The 19266-nt window shown below is 38.5% G+C and overlaps 5 protein-coding genes across 5 annotated transcripts; 1 reads left to right on the forward strand and 4 right to left on the reverse strand.

The window, feature by feature from the left end:
• Positions 1-274: 274 nt before the first annotated feature.
• LOC135133794 (cGMP-dependent protein kinase, isozyme 1-like) lies at positions 275-10992 on the forward strand. Its single transcript, XM_064062314.1, has 3 exons — positions 275-607; positions 655-1094; positions 8969-10992. The coding sequence occupies exons 2-3, from the start codon at positions 661-663 to the stop codon at positions 10713-10715; spliced, it is 2181 nt and encodes a 726-aa protein (XP_063918384.1). The 5' UTR covers positions 275-607; positions 655-660; the 3' UTR covers positions 10716-10992.
• Positions 6239-8839, reverse strand: LOC135133795 (uncharacterized). Its single transcript, XM_064062315.1, has 5 exons — positions 8473-8839; positions 7896-8424; positions 7653-7818; positions 6543-6960; positions 6239-6473 (listed from the first exon to the last, which is right to left on the reverse strand). The coding sequence occupies exons 1-5, from the start codon at positions 8732-8734 to the stop codon at positions 6307-6309; spliced, it is 1542 nt and encodes a 513-aa protein (XP_063918385.1). The 5' UTR covers positions 8735-8839; the 3' UTR covers positions 6239-6306.
• On the reverse strand, positions 10984-12685 carry LOC135133796 (large ribosomal subunit protein uL13). Its single transcript, XM_064062316.1, has 5 exons — positions 12581-12685; positions 12255-12385; positions 12096-12205; positions 11782-11927; positions 10984-11221 (listed from the first exon to the last, which is right to left on the reverse strand). Exons 1-5 carry the CDS (start codon positions 12599-12601, stop codon positions 11015-11017), a joined length of 615 nt encoding a protein of 204 aa, XP_063918386.1. The 5' UTR covers positions 12602-12685; the 3' UTR covers positions 10984-11014.
• A 221-nt stretch (positions 12686-12906) lies between these two features.
• Smb (Small ribonucleoprotein particle protein SmB) lies at positions 12907-13776 on the reverse strand. The gene is made up of 2 exons (XM_064061995.1): positions 13659-13776; positions 12907-13609 (listed from the first exon to the last, which is right to left on the reverse strand). The coding sequence occupies exons 1-2, from the start codon at positions 13659-13661 to the stop codon at positions 12968-12970; spliced, it is 645 nt and encodes a 214-aa protein (XP_063918065.1). The 5' UTR covers positions 13662-13776; the 3' UTR covers positions 12907-12967.
• A 160-nt stretch (positions 13777-13936) lies between these two features.
• Positions 13937-18640, reverse strand: LOC135133687 (uncharacterized). Its single transcript, XM_064062160.1, has 4 exons — positions 15966-18640; positions 15678-15913; positions 14430-15631; positions 13937-14381 (listed from the first exon to the last, which is right to left on the reverse strand). Exons 1-4 carry the CDS (start codon positions 18374-18376, stop codon positions 14058-14060), a joined length of 4173 nt encoding a protein of 1390 aa, XP_063918230.1. The 5' UTR covers positions 18377-18640; the 3' UTR covers positions 13937-14057.
• Between the last annotated feature and the right edge of the window lie 626 nt (positions 18641-19266).

The raw sequence follows: 19266 nt of genomic DNA on the forward strand, positions 1-19266 counted from the left end.
CCAGCGTTACGGTGTACTTTAGTGCTACCGTTCAGTCCGATTTTGCTTTTTTTAAATGAGTGAAGTTAGTGTCATTCTTATTGTCAACATGAGTGTTATTGATATGGAATGTTTATGGTCCCTATATCTCGACAATTAATGTACAACTCCTGTCGCTGTGATACTTTGGAACTATTGTACAAAATCGAAATTTCGCATGAGGTTTCTTATCAATTATTATCTTCCAACTTTAACATCACCGGCTATTTTTCTCAGTCGTAATTTTATTATTATAACGCCCAATAAATACAGACCTAGAAATTGCAGAACTGCGGATAAGAATAGGAATCTTATCTTTCATAATGACAACGTCGTGATAAGAAAACGATGGTTTCACTCAGATATTTACAATTTAAACATAACGAAGGCTGCAATTACGTGCGTTAGTTACTCAAGCTTGTCGCATAATTATACTATAGTGAACAAACTCCAATCGACAAAAGTTTGCATACATTCAAATTCTTCCAAAACCGTCATCATGCAGCAAAAAACCAATTAAGTTCCTTAATCTAATCTGAGATATTACTTCGATTTAATCAAGGAATTTTCTACAATAAAATACTTCCAAGTAAGTACCAGAATCCTTTTGTGTGTGTCACTACGGTGTGTTTTTAGGGGAAAATGTGCACAAGACTGTTCTGTAGCAGGGGCAAGAAGTACGTGATACAGGATAAGGTTACCAGTGTGCCGGCGCAGAATGGGACTGTGCGGAAAGCGCCACGGCCTGTGTCCTTTTTGCCCCCTAGTGCCACAGCGACGATAAACGATGCGGCGGATCGTGTGGTCGAAATTGAGACGCCGAAGAAGGAAGCGCCGTTGACGCCGCCTCCTGATATTGCGGTCAACGATAAGCCTGTTAGTATCGATACGCTGTCGATTGATACTCTGGAGGAAAAGAGGTCGAGCGAAGATGTTACCGAAAGTAAGATTTCGATCAACCCGGAACCCACGAAAATTGAGAAGGAGGAAGAGAGGAGGCCCGGGGTTATTCCGCTGCCGGTTAGTTTCGACGAAAATGACGTGGATGATATTGCGAAGCACCCCAAAACTATAGAGTGAGTACCTTTTGTATAGCGAGTTTCGTTAACGGGAATCGGGGTGATTGGCGGGAGATACACGTGAAACCTGCCATGGATGATTCAAGCGTGACGATAAAAATGTGTGATAAATTTAGTTGCAGCATAGATCTGAATGTTTTTCTTATCTAAACTGGGGTCCAGTTGTATTCAAATCTAAATCGATTTAATCTAGTCTAGTCTTAAAAATTTAGTAATCAAGTGTCAAATTTTGTTTTGAAAAAAGTACGACTTCCGCTTTTTTCCTTCATTTATCTAATTTTTAAAAGGAATGTTTTCGAAGGTTCTGCTTTTTTTATCAAGAGCGGTCACAATCGGTGTTCCGCATGGTTCCGTTTTACGCAACACGTTTTTGTACTTTTACCAATGACGCTCCACGGTTTGTGGAAACATCGGGTATCGTATTCCACGCATATTTTGCTGATAATGTTACCTATTTAGTAACGATAATGGATTGATAAGTCTTTTTAATATACTTGGAATAAATGTACTTTAAAACATAAATGTGTTCGTTTTGACAAGCGGTTTTCCTTGAAATTGAAAAAAAAAAATAAATAAATTCAATAAAATCTTCCGAAAAATCAAAAAATTGAAAAACTGAAGAGTCGAAACTTGGGATATTGAAAAGGAAACCAATTGAAAATTTGAATATCGAAAATTCGATGAATCAAATATTCGAAAAAACGAAAATCCGAGAAATTGTAAAACCGAAAATTCGAAATCGATATTTCAAAAATCAAAATTTGGAAACATCGAAAAATTCATTTTGAAAATAAAAAATTTGAAAAATCGAAAAATCGAATAACCGAGAAATCGTGGCATCAAAAACCGAAAAATCTAAAATTAAAATATCGAAAAATTGAAAAATCCAGAAATGGAAAAATTCCCAAAATCAAAGTACTGAAAAGCTGAAAAATTTTAAACATTGGAAAATCCAGAAGTTGTGAAATGTAAAATGCGAAAAATTGAAATATGTATTAAACATTTGAAAAATCGAAAAATTGCAGAATCGAAAAACTGCATCCAAAAATCGAAAAACTGAAACATCAAAAAATTGGTAAATTCAAGTCGAAAAATCGAAAAACCGAGAAATGGAACATAGAACAATAATTGGAAAATTGGAAAAATCGAATTAAAAAAAAAAAAATCGAAAAACTGGATAAAAAATTTGGGGAAAAAAAGAGAAACCGAAAAATCTAAAATTTAAGGAATCAAAAAATGAAAATACCAAAAAATCGAGAACTCAAGAAATCAAAACATCGAAATTTTGCAAATTAAAAATTTGAAAAATCGAAAAGTCAAAAACTGGAAAAACTGAGAAATCTTGACATCAAAAGATTGAGAAACGAGAAATCAAAAAGTCAGGAAATCGGCAAATCGAAAAATTCAGAAGTAGAAAAGAAAAATTCCCAAAATTGAAGTATTGAAAAGCTGAAAAACCGAGTAGTTCAGAAATGTAAAATTCGAAAAATTGAAAAATCGAAAAATAATTTAAACATTTGAAAAATAGAAAAATTGCAGAATCGGAAAACTGAATCCAAAAACCGAAATATTAAAACTTTAAAAAATCGTAAAATCTAAAAATTGAAAAATCGAAAAATGTAAAATTTAAACATTTAAAAAATAGAAAAATTGCGGAAAACTGAATCCAAAGACCGAAAAATATCAAAGCTGATATGCACAAAAATAGGGAAATAAAAAAATTGAAAAATCGAAACATCAAAAAATTGGTAAATTCAAAATCAAAAAATCGAAAAATCGAGAAATGAACCATAGAACAATAATTCGAAAGTTGAAAAATTTAAATTAAAAAAAAACAAAATCTCGATAAATCGAGAACTCGAAAAACTGTTAAAACTGAAAAATCCAAAAATTTAAGAACCGAAAAATTGGATAAAAAATTGGAAAAAAGAAGAATCCAAAAATCTAAAATTTCGGAAATCAAAAAATGAAAATATCAAAAAATCGAAGACTGAAAAATTGAAAAATCGAAAATTCGAGAAATTAAAAAATTGAAAAATCAAACACCTGAAGAATGGAATTGAAATTTGAGAAATCGAAAATTCGATGAATCAAATATTCGAAAAAACGAAAATCCTAGAAACAGGAAAACCGAAAATTCGAAAATCTAAAGTCGAAATTCGAAAATTCAAATTTTGAAAAATCGAAAAATCCAAGAATCGAAATATAGAGAAAACGAAAGATCGAAAAACGAAAAGTCCTACAATGGAAAAATTGAAAAATCGAAATTTTGAAAATAAAAAATTTGAAAAATCGAAAAACCAAGAAATCGTGACATCAAAAGATCAAGAAACGAGAAATCAAAACGCCTAGAAATAGGAAAACTGAAAAATCCAGAAATGGAAAAAATGGCAAAATGAAAAGTTGAAAAATTGAAATATTAAAACATTTTAAAAATCGAAATATTAAAACTTTAAAAAATCGTAAAATCTAAAAATTGAAAAATCGAAAAATGTAAAATTTAAACATTTGAAAAATCAAAAAATTGCAGAATCGGAAAACTGAATCCAAAAACCGAAAAATCCCGAAGCTGATATGCAGAAAAATAGGGAAATAAAAAAATTGAAAAATCGAAACATCAAAGAATTCGTAAATCCAAAATTCAAAAAATCGTGAAATGAAACATGGAACATTTGGAAAATTGAAACGTGGAGAAATCGAAATCGCCTAAAATATAAAAATTGTAATTCGGAAAATTGAAAAATTTAAACAAAAAAAGAAAAATCGAAAAATTGATACAAGTGAACAACCGAAAATTGAGTGAAAAAATGTTAAGTAAAAAAAAACAGAAATCGAAAAATCTAAAATTTAAGAAATCAAAAAATCGAGAACTCGAGAAATCAAAAATTCGAAAAGTAAAAAAATTGAAAAATCTAAAAACTGAAGAATGGAATTGAAATTTGAGAAATCGAAAAGCGGAGTAATAGAAAAATTGAAGTATCGAGAAATCGAAATTCAAAAATTTGGTTATCGAAAATCTAAATTTTGAAAATTAAAAATTTGAAAACTCGAAGTCACAAATTCAAAAAACCGTGACATCAAAGAATCGAGAAATGAGAAATCGGCAAACCGAAAAATCTAAAATTAAAATATCGAAAAATTGGAAAATCCAGAAATGGAAAAATTCTCAAAAAGCTGAAAAATCTAAAATTTTTAAATATTAAAAAATCGTAAAATCTAAAAATTGAAAAATGTAAAATCTAAAAAACGAAAAAATTAAAATTAAAAAAAAAACAGGAAATTGAAAAATCAAAAAATCTAAAATTTAAAACATTTGAAAAATTGATGAATCGAAAAATTGAAAAATCCCAAAACTGATATGTATGCAGAAAAATTGATAAAACCGAAAAATGGAAAAATTTAAAAACCGAAAAATTGAATCAAAAATGGGAACCAAAAAAAGAAATCGAAAAATCTAAAATTTAAGAAATCAAAACATGAAAATATCAAAAAATTGAAGAATCCCAAAATTTAGATAACAAAAAATCCAAAGGTCGAAAATTTAGAAACGCCAAAAATTGAAATTTTGAAAAATTGAAGAATCGAAAAACAGAGAATTTCATAATTTGAAAAACCAGGAATTGAAAAATCTAAAAATGTAAAATTTAAAAAAGGAAAAAGTGAAAAAAAAACGGGTAATCTAGAAATTAAAATTTAAAACATGAAAAATAGAAAAATTGCAGAATCGAAAAACATGACCCAAAAATTGAAAAATCTCAAAACTGATAAGCAGAAAAATAGAAAACTCGAAGCACAAAAAAATTGGTAAATCAAAGTCTAAAAATCGAAAAATCGAGAAATTGAAATGGCTCAAAATAGTAAAATTGTAATTTGGAAAATTGGAAAATTTGAATTAAAAAAAAAATCAAAAAATCGAAATCTCGATAAATCGAATAATTGATGAAAGTGAAAAACAGACAAATTTAAAAACTGCAAAATTGAATAAAAAAATGGGAAATAAAAAAAGAAAATCGGAAAATCTGAAAATTAAGAAATCAAAAAATTGAAGAATACCAAAACTTAAATACCGATCAATGGAAAAATTGAAAAATCGATAAATCGAAAAACCAAAAACCTGAAAAAATCGAGAAACCGAAACATCGAAAAATAAGAATATCAAAATATCGAAAAATCTAAACGTCAAAAATTCAGAAACAGAAAAATTGAGATATTGAAAAATTGAAGAATCGAAAAAAAAAACTTAAAAATCCCAAAATTGAAATATTGAGAAGTCGAAACTTAAAAACTTGAGAAATCGAAACATCGAAATACATAAAAATTTAAAATTCAAAAAATTAGAAAAAAAGTAAAATTTTTATTTTTTCTAAAAATCTGGATTTTTAGGATAAAGACTCGTGCATTTATAAACCTCAAGTGGAGGAGTATCTTATTTTATAAAATTTAAATAACATTTACTAGCGTAAACTTTGGAGATGACGTAATGCCATTGTTGATGGGTATGATTGGCCAAATTTTGGTCAGCGTTTTACCGTCTCCACGATAATCTTATCTGTCTAATAAAAATCCGAACGGACGGCAGACAGACAGTCAGACGGAAACGGGAGATCTATTTTTTCGCACTCCAGGGGTCATGAAACCTCGTGAATACATAAAAGTAGCTAGTAGCCCGATGGACTCGATTACAATATTTCCTTATCTTACGCTCGTGAAGAAAAGACAGTCAAATATGTAGTAACATTTATTTTTCAATATTGAAGATTTTGAAAAAAAAAATAGAAGCGAACATCGCCATACTTTTGATTTTATCGTTGTATATCACTTAACTTGTTATTAAACATAGGTGTTAGCACATTTCGAGTTCGTTAATGTCTAAAAAAACACTATTTGAGAACACACTACGACATTCGCAAATTCTTAAATACTTACCCAAGAATTTACCTAAACTTACTTATGGTGGACATTGACACTTATTTTTATTGTCATATTTTTATTAAAATATTATTATTACATGTCGCTTCAAACCACAAACTACTTCTGATTGGAGGTAGAATCTAAAGCACTTCCAGTGAATTTTCTTTCCAAGCTTATCTTACAACTAGAGCTTCACAAACAGCAAAACTGACAACAAAAGCAGTCTCAAATTTTATATAAAGTTAAACCATGTATTAACCAATGCGACTCAAATACAATATAGTGCAACACCGACCAATCACCAATCAAAATCGTTATCCGAGTCGTCACCACCACCTTCCTCCTTCTTCGCTTTCTCTTCTTTAACCGTTCTTTCAGCCCACAATTTCTTCAAACCCTCACAAACCGCATCACTTGGTGGCTCCAAAAGATCTATATCGACATCTTCCAGGGCCATGGGTTTTTCTGAAAAAAAAAAAAAAAAAAAAAAAAATCGATTAAAGACACTGTCTAACCACAACCCACACAACTCACCCAAAAGTTTATCAGCCCCTTTATTAACAAGTCTCTGGCTGTTGCTATTCTGCATCATGTTAATCCCGAGAGAGAGCTTCTTCTCGGACTTGTCGCTTTCCGTGTTTAAACTATCCAAGAAGCTGTATATTTCGTCAGACGTGTCGACCTGCGGCGCCGACTCTAGTTTTCGTTCTCTATAGTTTACGCGGATGTTTTCGTTGAACGGTAGCGACGTGAAGAGGAAACATTTCGGGTTGTTGTCCGGTTTAGGCACCAGGACTACGATTTTTGGCGCGAAATTGTTATTGTAGATGCGTCTAGCTATGACGTATTTTTTTTGTTCAGCCAAACGGTCGATTAGGATGTTTAGGGCCTCGTTTCTTTCGGGGGTGCTGTTGGGGAGGACGCGGTAGCAGCCGTCACCCCTCATAAGATACTATAATGTGTAAAGTGTACTAGTTGTATTTTTTTAAACATTAATAAAGGGAGATTAATTATGACTAATACTAATCTAAAGTGTGAGCTATATATTAATTGTATTGATGAAATCGCATTCCTGAGGTTACGTATGGGAGTGACGTCACTGAATTCAAGGAAGTTATAATAAATAAATTTGGCGGAAGTCGGTAATTAAAAAGATATTTGATAAAATAAATTATATTATTTATATAAAAAAAACAGGATATTTTATAACTTCGTAGAACCGAGTTCTATAGAGATAAATTGATCATTAACAACTAGTAGTATGCAGGTACCATTGATTACGAAATGCTTTAATCACATTATTATCTGTTCATATTTTCTAAAGATTCACCCATCTGTTGATAACAATAAATATTCTTTATTGTAGTTGCGACTGTGTCGACTGATAATGGATGTCTTATCAATTATTGACCACTCTTAATGTTTGCTCTAAGACTAAGAATGATATTTCAAAAATAAATTTACTTTCCACTTTATAAAAAAAGTGACGATTTGAATGTGGTTCTGCGCATGCGCAACTGTCACTTTTTTAAAGTAACCAATAACAACCTGATCCGGTGTTTGTGACGTCACACCACAAACAAATTTTCGTGACATTTGTTTGTTAGTACCATTTGGGTCACCAAATTTATTTATTGTTCTTACCTCTGGTACGTTAACGCTATCTGTGAAACACAGGACGCTGAAACTCCTAGGATTCTCGACTTGAAACATCTTATTTTCCGGCATTTGAACGAATTTACCGTGCCTCATTATTCCGCTGATTACATCAGAGGCATCAACTTCCACTGTCTCATCCTCTGCATCAATCCTTTAATCAGATAAATAGCATTATTTTTAGGAAACTATGCCGCGATATCTTATCAAACAAAAATTTTAATTACTTACCAAGCAGGGTTTCTTATTGCTCCTTGCGTTGACACTAATTTACACTTAACGTCCATATCTAGGACTTTCACAGTTTGTGCAGGAATTTGTATTTTACTCCCTAAACCCAACGGGACTTGCCATGGTTGACCACCTATCTTGTTTTTAAAAGCAAAGAATAAATGCACCCCCATTTTATAATCACAAACAACGCTGTTATCTATTTGAGAAATAATTTTTTGCAACACTGTGAGATTGTCAGTGGTTGCTTTAAAATTTTTCATCCACAATTTAACATGTTGTGGACTTTTAATAGTAAAAGGAACTTCAATTTCAGGCCCCACGACATACAAAAACGCGTTTAGTTTCTTTATTCCTCGTACGATTTTATCAATGAGGGTTTGATTTTTGTCACCAAGCGGTGTCGCGAGATCTGTGATAAATAAAATTTGGTGTGTGATAATGCCGCCGATGTCTTCGAACTCTTCTTCTAGGTTTTTGACCGCTACATACAACCCTTCAAGCCAGTTGGCCTCACCCGGCTCGTTATCTGAATAACCAGACACTAGTTACAATAATTAAAAAATTAAATACTTGCTTTCATTGATCATCTCAAACACGAGTTTGGGGTCATACGTTGTAATATCTTTCGAAACTTCGTTAATATTGTCGTAACCACCATCCTTAGCGTTTAATCGGTTCTCAGTTACGTCTGAATTTAACAAAATTAGTTTGGTTAGGTCTTTGGAGCCGGAGAAAAAATTCGTGCAGCAAATTTTTGCCAGGGTTTGTCTGGCAAGCGCTTGTGCTTTAACGTCAAACAAAACAACAGAGCAGTCTTTCTTTGCCGCTGGAGGCATTTCGGAGTCTTAACTATTTGTGCAACACAAAAACAAGCACAGACTTGCTGAAGCCGCGAAATTAGATAACCTAGAAAAATTTGATTCGTTTGACAAATGACAGCCACAGAACGTCGTTTAGTTAGTGTAAAAACGAAAATCTCTAGTCGAGTAGCGACAAGTCGTACTTCCAGTGGCGTAGATAATGTTCGGACGACGCAACTTTTTATTAATTTTGATTTCTTTTTTTTTCAGAGACGACCAACTCATTCGCGACGCCATCGGGCGCAGCGAGTTCCTCAACAAGATATTAAAAGGCGACTTGCTCAAGCAAGTCGTCGACGCCATGTACAACCGCGAAATCAAAGCCAAAGAAGTGATCATAAAAGAAGGCGAGAAAGGATCTCACATGTACGTTTCGGCGCACGGTTCCTTCGAGGTCTCCGTCAAGGGCAAAGGCGTCGTTAACACCTTCGACGACGTCCGAGTCTTCGGCGACACCGCCATCCTCTACAACGACAAAAGAAACGCCACGGTTAAAGCCCTCAAGGCCGGACGCGTGTGGGTTCTGGATCGGTCCGTCTACCAGAAGCTCATGGTTCGCTTCAACATCAAAGAACAAGACGAGATGTTGATGTTCCTGCAGGACGTGCCCACGCTGAACAAGGTCGGGAACGCGGCGTTGCAAAAGGTCGCGACGTTGCTGAAGGTGAAGTACTTCGCGCCTGGTACTACCGTGATCAAGCAGGGGGAGAAAGGGGACAAGTTTTATATAATTAGGGCGGGCACGGTGACTATCACGCGGGAGGGCGAAGGCGTGGTGGCGAATTTTGGAAAGGGGAAGTACTTCGGGGAGTTGGCGCTGCTGAAGGAAGATTTGCGACAGGCGACGGTCACTGCGGACGCGCCTGGCGGGGTGGAGTGTCTCACGCTGAAGAGACAGCACTTTATTGACCACTTCGGCGAGCTTAAGGAAGACGGGATCATCACGGTGCCTACTGATACTCGTAAGGCGTCTCACGTGGTGAGGGAGCACCAAGATATTGAACTTAAGGACTTGAAAATCATCACTACGTTAGGAGTGGGAGGGTTCGGGCGGGTGGAGCTCGTCCAACACAAAACGAAGAGTTTGATATTCGCGCTAAAATACCTGAAGAAAATCGACATGGTGGAGCAAAACCAGCAGGATCATGTGTACAACGAGAGGAACATCCAGCTGGATTGTCGATCCAAGTTTATAATCAAGCTGTACCGCAGCTATAAAGACGCCAGATATATCTATTTTTTGATGGAACCGTGTTTGGGTGGAGATTTATGGACACTTCTCCAGCGACAAAAAACACGCCGGTTTGACGAGAAAGACGCCCGTTTTATTGCCGCTTGTGTGTTGGAGGCTTTCACCTACCTCCACGAGAGAGACATCGTGTATAGGGATCTCAAGCCGGAAAATATTTTGATAGACGAAAATGGCTACGTCAAGCTAACTGATTTCGGTTTTGCCAAAAAACTAGGGACTAGAGGACGGACGTTCACTTTTGCCGGCACACCTGAGTATGTCGCACCTGAAATTATCCTCAGCAGGGGTCACGACAAAGGCGTGGATTATTGGGCTTTCGGGATTTTCATTTTCGAGTTGCTGACCGGCAGAACTCCCTTCCGTACCAACGATGCTAGTCATATGAGGACGTACAACAAAATTCTAACCGGGATAGACAATGTGGATTTTCCTTCATATGTCACACTTAGAGCCAGAAATATTATCGAGAAGTTGTGTCGGTCCATACCCACGGAACGCCTAGGTTGTCAGAAAAACGGGGTTAAAGATATTAAAAACCACAGATGGTTTTTGGGTTTTGACTGGATTAAACTTAACGAGGGCAAACTGCCAGCACCTTTCAGACCTAGACTCAGGTCGAACACAGATACTCGGTATTTTGAAGCGTTTAAGAAGGACACAGACGTCCCGCCAGTCGAAGAGAGCGGGTGGGACAAAAACTTCTAGGTTTAGGTTATTAGAGCTCACCAAACATAGGAGCTGTGGTGCGCAACCCAATGTTTGGTGAGCTGTACTCCAATAGGTGCTTGTTATTTTAAAGTTGGTACTACACGCTCGATTTGTCTTCGAACTGTCAAAATTTTTGTACGTCTGTCACGTTTGTCGCTCTTAATTTTTTTTTTGTTTTGTTTTCGACAAGAGAAATCGACTGTATCCATCAGTTGTACTGTAACTATGTACATATTATCGTGTAAGGTTAAATGAGTAAATCAAATTCTGTCAAGTTATTTTTTTAATAAATGTCCTTAATTATAACCATAAGAGTTAATGACAGCTGTGAACGGTGCCACCTGTTTGGTGACTTTAGCTGAGGCCTCTTTTGTAAGTTTCTTCAGCTTGTCACGTTTGCGGATGGTAAGGACAGCCTTGACTTTGCGCTTAGACTCCAGCGCACGGACCACCGATTGGTACTTCCATCCTACTTCATGGGACAACCGTCCCACGTGACAGAACTGGAATTTTATGGAAAAACCATGAAAAACTGGCAACACTGCGTTTATAAATAATTACGAAAAACGACAATCATTCGAAATTTATTATCACGTTTTGTCAAATAATGTAGGTAAATGTGAATTAATCATGATAAAAGAAACATTGAGATTCAAAATTCAATAAAAAACATCTCATTTTTTTGACAATAATCTGTAGTTGATTGAAAATATAGCATATAATTGAAAAGCGTCACCTGGTACGTAGGGAAATTTATTTTTAAAATAACGATGTTGGCACTGCAGCTATTTGACAGTCAAGCTGAACCAGGGACGCGTTGATTTTGCCAACATAATTTTTTCAACATTAAACATTGCAAAATTCTTTGAAACTATTCAAAAAAAAAAGTATTTATTAATCTATTAATGGCCTCCAAAAATTTTGACTTAAATGAGTCTTCAGGTGTAACTCAATAAAACAAAAACAACAAAATATTTAAAATTTTGAAAACCAAATTTTCAGTGTTGAATTTAATCTCAAATACAGACCTGTGCCCCTTAAAAGTGCTACATTTATCACTTACCTTGCGGCCAGGTTTCAAACAGATTACTCTAAGGGCACCTGGAACTACAACTCTCTTTCTACGGTCATATGGTGGTGGTACACCTTCGTAGGTCTTCAGTCGCCTCAAAGCCTGCTTTCCACGTTCAGTCTTGTGGGGCAACATGCCTGATAAACGACAAAAATTACCTTGCTGCTTCCAGACAAAATAATGTGTAAAAAATTATTCATTCTCATACTTTGTGTTTTTTCACAATCATTCAAATAATGTAGGTAAGAAGATTAACTAATCATTGCAAAAGTTCAAGAAAATGTGGTAAATTTAGGATTGCCTACCTCTCACTGTCTTCCAGAAAATCCTGGATGGGGCCCTAAAGTGGAATGGGCCACGGGCTGGATTCACATTGCAGCGTTTGCGTAGAAACGATAAGTATTTTAACTTGTTTCTAGAATAAACCAATAAAATAAAAATTACAGTGGTTATAGCGACCTTACCTGTAGAAATTTCCTGAGATGTTTAATTGTTCACATCTCACCACTATAACCTTGTTGCCTTGCAAAAGTGTTTTTGCTACAACTGTGGCTAATCGACCGAGTAAATGGCCTCTGCCATCGATCAAAATGGCCTAAAATTAAGAAAAAACGAGTTAATAAGGGCAACACGTGTATCCATATCTGGATGAGGTTATGGACACCAAATTACTACTTTGTGCATTAGTGAAAATTTTTAAGCACCAAACTGTAAATTAACTTCAACCTGAGTTGATTCACAGTCAAACTTTTAATTATTTATACAAAAAAATACCAAGAAAACAATTTACCTTTTCACTAAAACCCGTCATGTTTGCACCATGAACGGAAAAGAATGGCGACGGAAGTGAGAAAAGATGGCTCCAGCAAACGTCATTTCGTACCAATCGTAACAAAAAAATCCCCACAGGAATTTCAATTATCGTGAATTATTTATTAAACTGAAATAAAAACAACGCGATTTGACTTGAAAACTTTCACATCATCGCAAATCAAAAGCAATCAATAACTTTGGAAAAATTCACGCAAACCTTGCGATTGGTTGTACTTAACCTCAACTTCCAATTCACTAGATTTGGATTATGATGATAACGAATAAACTAAGTAGGAACGAAACTATTATTAAAGTCCATTTATTTCCATTATAATTACACTGTGAGTAAATACAAAACTTAAATCTAGTACGGCCTTGGTGGTCCTGGCGGCCCGCCCCTCATCATCCCCGGCGGCGGCCCCCGCATGCCCATGGGCGGCGGCGGCCCTCCGCGCCCCATCCCCATGGGCGCCGGCGGCATCCCCATCATGCCTGGCGGCGGCCCCATCATTCCCGGTGGCGGTCCCCCCATCCGTGGAGGCCCCTGGCTCATTTGTGGAGGTGCTGCGACTTGTCCGCGCCCTCCTGGGGTCATAACCTGCTGAGAAGGTCCCCCTACGCCCCTCACTGGTCCCTGGAGTCCCACGGGAACTCCGCCAATTCCTGCTGGCATGCCGCGGCCGGCGGCGCGTCCTATTCCGGGTCCGGGGGCGGCACCGGGGATTGGGACGCGGGGTAAACCCTCCTCTGGTGGTGGAGGGCCCTCTACCGTTAGCGAGACGATGCTTTCGCCCCTAAGCAAAACAAAGCCCAAAACCCGCTTTTCCTCCCTTTCCACTTTAGCGTTTTTCGGTTTGATTTTCCGGAACTCTTCGCAGTCTCCGAGGATCATGTTCATGTGTTTGTCGAAGGCTTTGAAGGTGCCTATGAAAGTGCGGGAGTCCTGGAGGGTTATTCGGACTCTGTAGTTTATATGCTGGAGCATTTTGTTGTTCTTGCCCATCGTCTGGAAAAGATGGGGTTAGTGGAGGCGGCGGGGCGTGTGGAGGGTTTACCATTTTGGGCGGTTTTTGGGGGTACTTGTAACACAAAAATTGGTAAACGTTGGTTGTGCGAACTTAACCTAAAAAGTGTGTATACCGGGGTAGGCCGGACGCGTCTTTTGGACGAGTTGGGTTGGCACCACTGGGTTTGGGTGAAGGATGGCGGCGCGAATTTCAAATCTCACAGTTAATTAAACAGTAGTTTCTGACTTATAAACAAATAAAATAGTGAATAATCATTCTTTATTTTATTGTAATATTATTAGAATTACAGTAAGGCAGTTCTGCAAGCCATCAGTCATTTAAAATAACAAAAAATCTATATATCTACAAGTCACTTATATAAAACGCTAAAAATATCTTTCGCTTAAGAAAATATTACAAATGCTCAAGAAACTAGAGTATAAATAATTAGTGGCAATAACTGCACTGTGGGTGACACTTGACTCCGTTGACTCCGCACTGACAGCCCCCCGAAGTATCACCTTTGCCTGCGGGGCCCCAGCGCGGTCCCCTGGTCACCCAACAGATCTCAGTTTTGCACATTGAACACCTTACCCAATCACAGCCCCATTTTTTCATTAATATCACTTGGCAAGTCGGGCATGTTAAAGCTTCACCTTTCCTCACCATCTCGTCGACCATTTCTTTGGTCCTTCGTGCGTCTTCGTCCACTTCGGACTCCTGATTCATTTTCTCCTGGTATTGCTTGCAGTTCAACCCCGTATGGATCGCCTGCAAACACATCTCAATTTGTTTATAAACACAATATACAATAAATACCTGACAAGTCAAACAATTTAATTTCCTGCAAACCGGACACCTAAACTCGTTCACGTTGTCTTCGAAAATGCACCACCCTCTACAATCTGGAGTCTTGCAATGGAACGACTTCCCGATTTTGTTTTCCGCTTCGGAAACCGATTTTGCGAGATAATTGTCGTAGACTTGGGGGGTCACTAAAGCTTTGATTTCTCTGTCTTGTAGCGCTATGTTGCAGGAGTAGTCGTTGTCTCGGTAGGGACATTTGACTTCCGCGTCTTCTGTGTACTCTACAGTGTGAGCCAAACAGATTTTGCAAAACTGGTGCAAGCACTCCCTTAAGGTCACTCCTTCACCGGGTGCTATTTCCATAAAACAAACAACACACTCGAACGGTTCTCTGTTTTCTACTAGATCCTTATTGTCTAAATTGACTAGCTGCAAATACGTTTGATCAGTTTTGGACGACTCCCCCATAGCTTGAGGCTGGGGGGCTTTTTTCTTGAGAGATTTCTTCGACGGTGCGGCTGGGGCGATCTCCTTCAGTCTCACCGTGGCACAAACGGCGCATACATTACTAGCAACAGGATTGAGAAGAGTGCACAAATGGCATTCCCACTCTTTGGGTGGCTTCAAGGTTTTAGAATCGTAATCTTCAAAATCCTCCTCCGCTTGGGCCAGATTTTGAATCGGCTCTATTTCTTTTTTAGTGGTTACAGGAGTCACATTTACGTGAAGTTCAGTTTTGACTTCCACTTTCTGGCCTGCGCTTTCAGTGAAACTCAGTCTAAAGTCCTTTTCGACATTTTTTTGTATTTGGTTTTGCTCAGGCTTCGCTTCCACTCTCTGTACTTGTGCTAGCTCCCTGACCTGCACCAAGCTTTTTCTGATGTTGGCTTTGATGTCGTCGCGACTTTCTGCTTGTTTTTCTTCCTTTTTGATGGACTCTGGTTCCTGTCTGACATTGCTCCTCGGCTCGTTTATTTCGGGTTTTATTTGAACTGGTTTTACGTCAATGGTGGTCGTAGACTTAAAAATTGCACTTTTATCGGATGTTTCTGTTTTCACAGCTGGTTCAATCACCTTAGGAATTACATCAACGATTTTTGGGATTCGGTTAACTTCGCCGGTGATGTCATTCGTGTTTATTGGTAATTTGGACGTGCTTGGAGCTTCCTGGTCTTTATTGGCAACGATTTTAACGTCTGGGATGGTTTTGGGGTCTAGAATGTCATTGTTAGAATTAGATGGGAAAAACTTTGACGCTACCTGGGGCGACGAGGTACAAAAACACCGGACATCGCTCGGTTGTGATGTTGTGGTCTTTTAAAGTCGCGCTGTCGTCGGTCGCCAGTTCCTTTCCAAGAATCCATCGTTGCACATTCACTGGAATCTCAAACTCTTGTTCCACTTGTTTCTTCAGTTCTGCAAGGGTCTGGTTTTGGGTGACTTCAAGAGGAAATGGTCCTCTATGTGAAATTTTGTCTTCCACGTACATTTCAATGCTAAAACACAAAAATGTACAACTAGACGCAGTTTAAACGTGTAAATACTTACTTAAAACCTTGTTTTTTGCCACTTTGGTTTGCAGGTTTTTGCCTAATCACCGAACAATTTACCTTCAGTTGTGCCAATTCTTTAGCGAAACTCGCAGCTTCCGTCAACTCTCCCTTGGCAATCGCGGTTTCCAATCTCCTCAACAGTCTATTAATCTCTATAGTGTCCGTATTTTTATCAGCTTGACTCATGCTATTTTTTATTTCGTTGAAGCGTTTAGGCATGTTGAAAAATAGAGAGAGTTCGTTGTTTCGGGCCAAATTTGCGTAAATCCGAGCCGCTGACTGTGCGTTTGAGTCAGTGTAAATATTTTCAAAGTCTTTGGGTCTCATCAGTTCGAAGTTCGTCTTCTTTTCGGTTTCTTTAGTCGGGAGGATTTTTTTGACCACGGAACTGGTTTGAGCGGAAGCTGAAACTTTGACAGGTTTAGGACTGTTATCAATTTTCTTGACTTTGATATTTTCGTAGATGGTTTCAGTGGTCCCGATTATGATTTCTGCAACTTTTTCCTCCTGTGTTTTGGTTGCTGGTTCTTCATTGTTTGGTTGCTCTTCTTTGTCTTCAGTTTTTGGTTCTTCTGCAGGTGGTTCTACTACGGTTTCTGGATTCTCGACAATCACGCTCTGTCTGCTGTTCTGCTTCATCAGAATGTTCGACTTTCGCTTCGGGAGCGAATTCTTCATTTCGATCAACATTTTCTTCAGTTTTTCCCGTTCTTCGCTCTTGGTGTCGGGTTCTTTGGTGCCTTTTTCGTCCAAAGAGACCGACTTTTCGATTTTCTTGTTTTTGTTGTTGAGGTTGTAGGAAGCGAGAGCCGAAAACCCGATTTGGGTTTTCGCCCGTTCGAAAACCTTGTCTGGGGTTTTGGCGACGGGTTCTTCGTTGGTGGTTTTCGTGGGTGCGGACGACGAAAAGTCGTCGAAGTAGGGTTTGATGGTTGAGCATACGTGACAGATGATTCTCCAGTAGTCGTTTTCGACGGAGCACTTGGGGCACTTCCAGTTCTTCCTGTCAACCTTTGGGGTTTCGGGTTTGGGTTTGATGGCGCTAGCGCTTTCGGATTTCATCAACGGGTTGTTCAGTTTTCGGTCGATTTGTTCGATTCGCTTCTTGTGCGACTCGAGGAGGCTCTCTTGCTTGCGGTCGTCGCTCAAGAGACTCGTTCTTTTCCCGAAGTAGTCCTTCTTCTGGTTTTGGGACACCCCGAATACTGTGGCTCTCGTGACGTTGGTGATGGCGTTGAACTTCGCTATCAGATCCTTCGCGGAGCGTCTCTTCGGCGATATCCAACTGTCCGTGTTTATTTTGGGTTCGTCTTTCGGTCGCATGAACTGCGGTATTTCCTGGAACTCGTTTCCGTTTTTTTGGTGTTCTTTTTTGACTATCTCTGAGGCTTCTCTGTCGAGCTCGCTGATGTTGGTGAGGAACGACATCCCCGACTTTCTCTTCTCCTCGACGACTTTTTTCTTGTCTTTGATGTTGTCGTCTAAAGTTAGGTCAATGGTGGAATTCCGAACGTACTGAACTTCCGGTAGCCGCTCGACCGGCTCGTATTTGTGTGATTCTTTTTCTTTTTTGTTGGCGCTGCTTTCGCGGGCGGTTCTCTTGTACCAAGGTCTAGGTGAAACGGGCGCGTCCATCACGAAACTTGACCTTGCCGAAGATGTGTCTTCGGTGGCTTCTTTAGCCGGTTTTAGAATCCCGTGGTCTAATTTTAACGAGTCGTTAAAAATGATGTCTGTGTTGGCGTTTTCTAGGGTATTTTTGATTTTCTCGATGCTGGGAGGAGCAGGCGCTAGACGCTTCTTCCGTCTTAGACTCATGGTGGAGGAGCTTTGTTGGGCGAGACCTGGGGGCTGCGGCGCTCTGCGTTTCCCCTTCACGTGCAAATAAGCGCCCGCTTTCTTCGTTTTGGACGACTCGCTGTTGGTCCTCCTGTGGGCCTTTTCTTCCTCTTGGTCCATGGATGGGCGCGTCATCAGAGGCAAACTCTTGCTGTTCTCGTCGTCTTCTTTCTTCACGGTTTTCAGCAGGGTTTCCCGGTTGAAGAAGAGGTTGTATTTCTTCCTCAGCGTGACGTTCTTGTCGTTTTCTCTTCTTTTGTCCCTTTGTTTGAGGCGCGCCTTGTAGGTGTCGGTCTCCGGACCTAGAACTATGCACTTTTCGGCGACCTGGTTGGTGTAGTCCCCCGGGGGCACATAGGAGAAGGACGCCACGGTGCCGCTGCTATGCGTGGAATTCAAACTGTCGCAGCTGCTGGAATTTTGCGTGTCTATGGATTCGCGCGACGTGGAGGGCTTAAACCATTTCAAGAAAGCAAATAAACCACTGTTTCGTTTGGCGGTTTTTGGATCACAGCCAGGACTTTGTCCGATGCTCTCCGGGGGTGAATCTTGATGATGGAGACTCATAGTCCCATCACATCTTCTCTCATCGGGAAAACCTCGCCTTCATCACAACAAAAGCCCCGATGTAACAATGACCCACTGCCACGTGTTCGCGGGATCCGATTACAGGATATTTTTAGAAAATTTTCACGCACTGGAGAGGAGTTTGGGCCGCGTTATGGAACTCACACCGACTTACCGACTGTTTGCGTTGCCATAAATTGCGGAAAAGTTGGTTAATTGAGCTTCTTGATCACCGATTTCGAGTGTATTTTCAGAGTTTACGTTCGTGACGTTGAGAGCGAATAGAAACGACGCTCGGCGTCCCGATGCTTGGGTTAAAATTAGTAAGCGTGTAGTTCGGCTACGTCCGGTTGTCAAATTGTTCCTCAATTTTCTGTTTACTAAATACCATTAAAAATAAACACAGCCTTCTCAACCATGGTGGAGTAGCGGAGCTCGGGAAACGATTTTTTTTATCTTCATTGGTTTTTTTGCTTTCGGTGCATCCACTACTAGTAAAAATAACTCGGCATTACGTAAGTTTTGAATATGATGAAAACTAATTTGTGCTGTGGAGTAGCTTGGCGAGAGTTGAGATGATGCGATTTTTCTCGAAATTTATCTTTAATAGAAGCCAAGTTTTGTATTTGTATCCTTAATATGATAGAGTGGCTCATCGTTACTAATTATAACTGCACTTAGATTTTATTTGTTCGTCAGTCGTCAGTAACCAATTCTCGATTTTGGAAACCCATTTTTATATGTGCTGTAAAAATCTTGATTTACCGGATGTTCAGCAGCTGTTGAAACCCGTACAACATTTGAAACAACTTTGTTCGTTTCTAACCAATTAAAAAACGCTATTTTATCTTCTAAATACTCAAAATTTAATATTTTTTATTCACAAAAAA

Source organism: Zophobas morio, unplaced genomic scaffold (genome assembly GCF_036711695.1).
Source record: "Zophobas morio isolate AGI-343-1 ecotype UQ-CSIRO unplaced genomic scaffold, CSIRO_AGI_Zmor_V1 ptg000022l, whole genome shotgun sequence".
Taxonomy (NCBI): Eukaryota; Metazoa; Arthropoda; class Insecta; order Coleoptera; family Tenebrionidae; genus Zophobas; species Zophobas morio.

Excerpts from the sequence above, each read along its gene's own strand:
- LOC135133795 (XM_064062315.1), bottom strand. The coding sequence starts at position 8,734 with ATGCCTCCAGCGGCAAAGAAAGACTGCTCTGTTGTTTTGTTTGACGTT. Across the intron at positions 7,819-7,895 it reads GCAATAAGAAACCCTGCTTG|GATTGATGCAGAGGATGAGA; the intron begins GTAAGTAATTAA and ends ATCTGATTAAAG. Across the intron at positions 6,961-7,652 it reads ATAGCGTTAACGTACCAGAG|TATCTTATGAGGGGTGACGG; the intron begins GTAAGAACAATA and ends TACACATTATAG.
- LOC135133794 (XM_064062314.1), top strand. The coding sequence starts at position 661 with ATGTGCACAAGACTGTTCTGTAGCAGGGGCAAGAAGTACGTGATACAG. Across the intron at positions 1,095-8,968 it reads AAGCACCCCAAAACTATAGA|AGACGACCAACTCATTCGCG; the intron begins GTGAGTACCTTT and ends TTTTTTTTTCAG.
- LOC135133687 (XM_064062160.1), bottom strand. The coding sequence starts at position 18,376 with ATGAGTCTCCATCATCAAGATTCACCCCCGGAGAGCATCGGACAAAGT. Across the intron at positions 15,632-15,677 it reads TTTGTACCTCGTCGCCCCAG|ACCCCAAAACCATCCCAGAC; the intron begins GTAGCGTCAAAG and ends ATGACATTCTAG. Across the intron at positions 14,382-14,429 it reads TAAATTGTTTGACTTGTCAG|GCGATCCATACGGGGTTGAA; the intron begins GTATTTATTGTA and ends ATGTGTTTGCAG.
- LOC135133796 (XM_064062316.1), bottom strand. The coding sequence starts at position 12,601 with ATGACGGGTTTTAGTGAAAAG. Across the intron at positions 12,386-12,580 it reads TGACGGGTTTTAGTGAAAAG|GCCATTTTGATCGATGGCAG; the intron begins GTAAATTGTTTT and ends TCTTAATTTTAG. Across the intron at positions 12,206-12,254 it reads ATCTCAGGAAATTTCTACAG|AAACAAGTTAAAATACTTAT; the intron begins GTAAGGTCGCTA and ends GGTTTATTCTAG.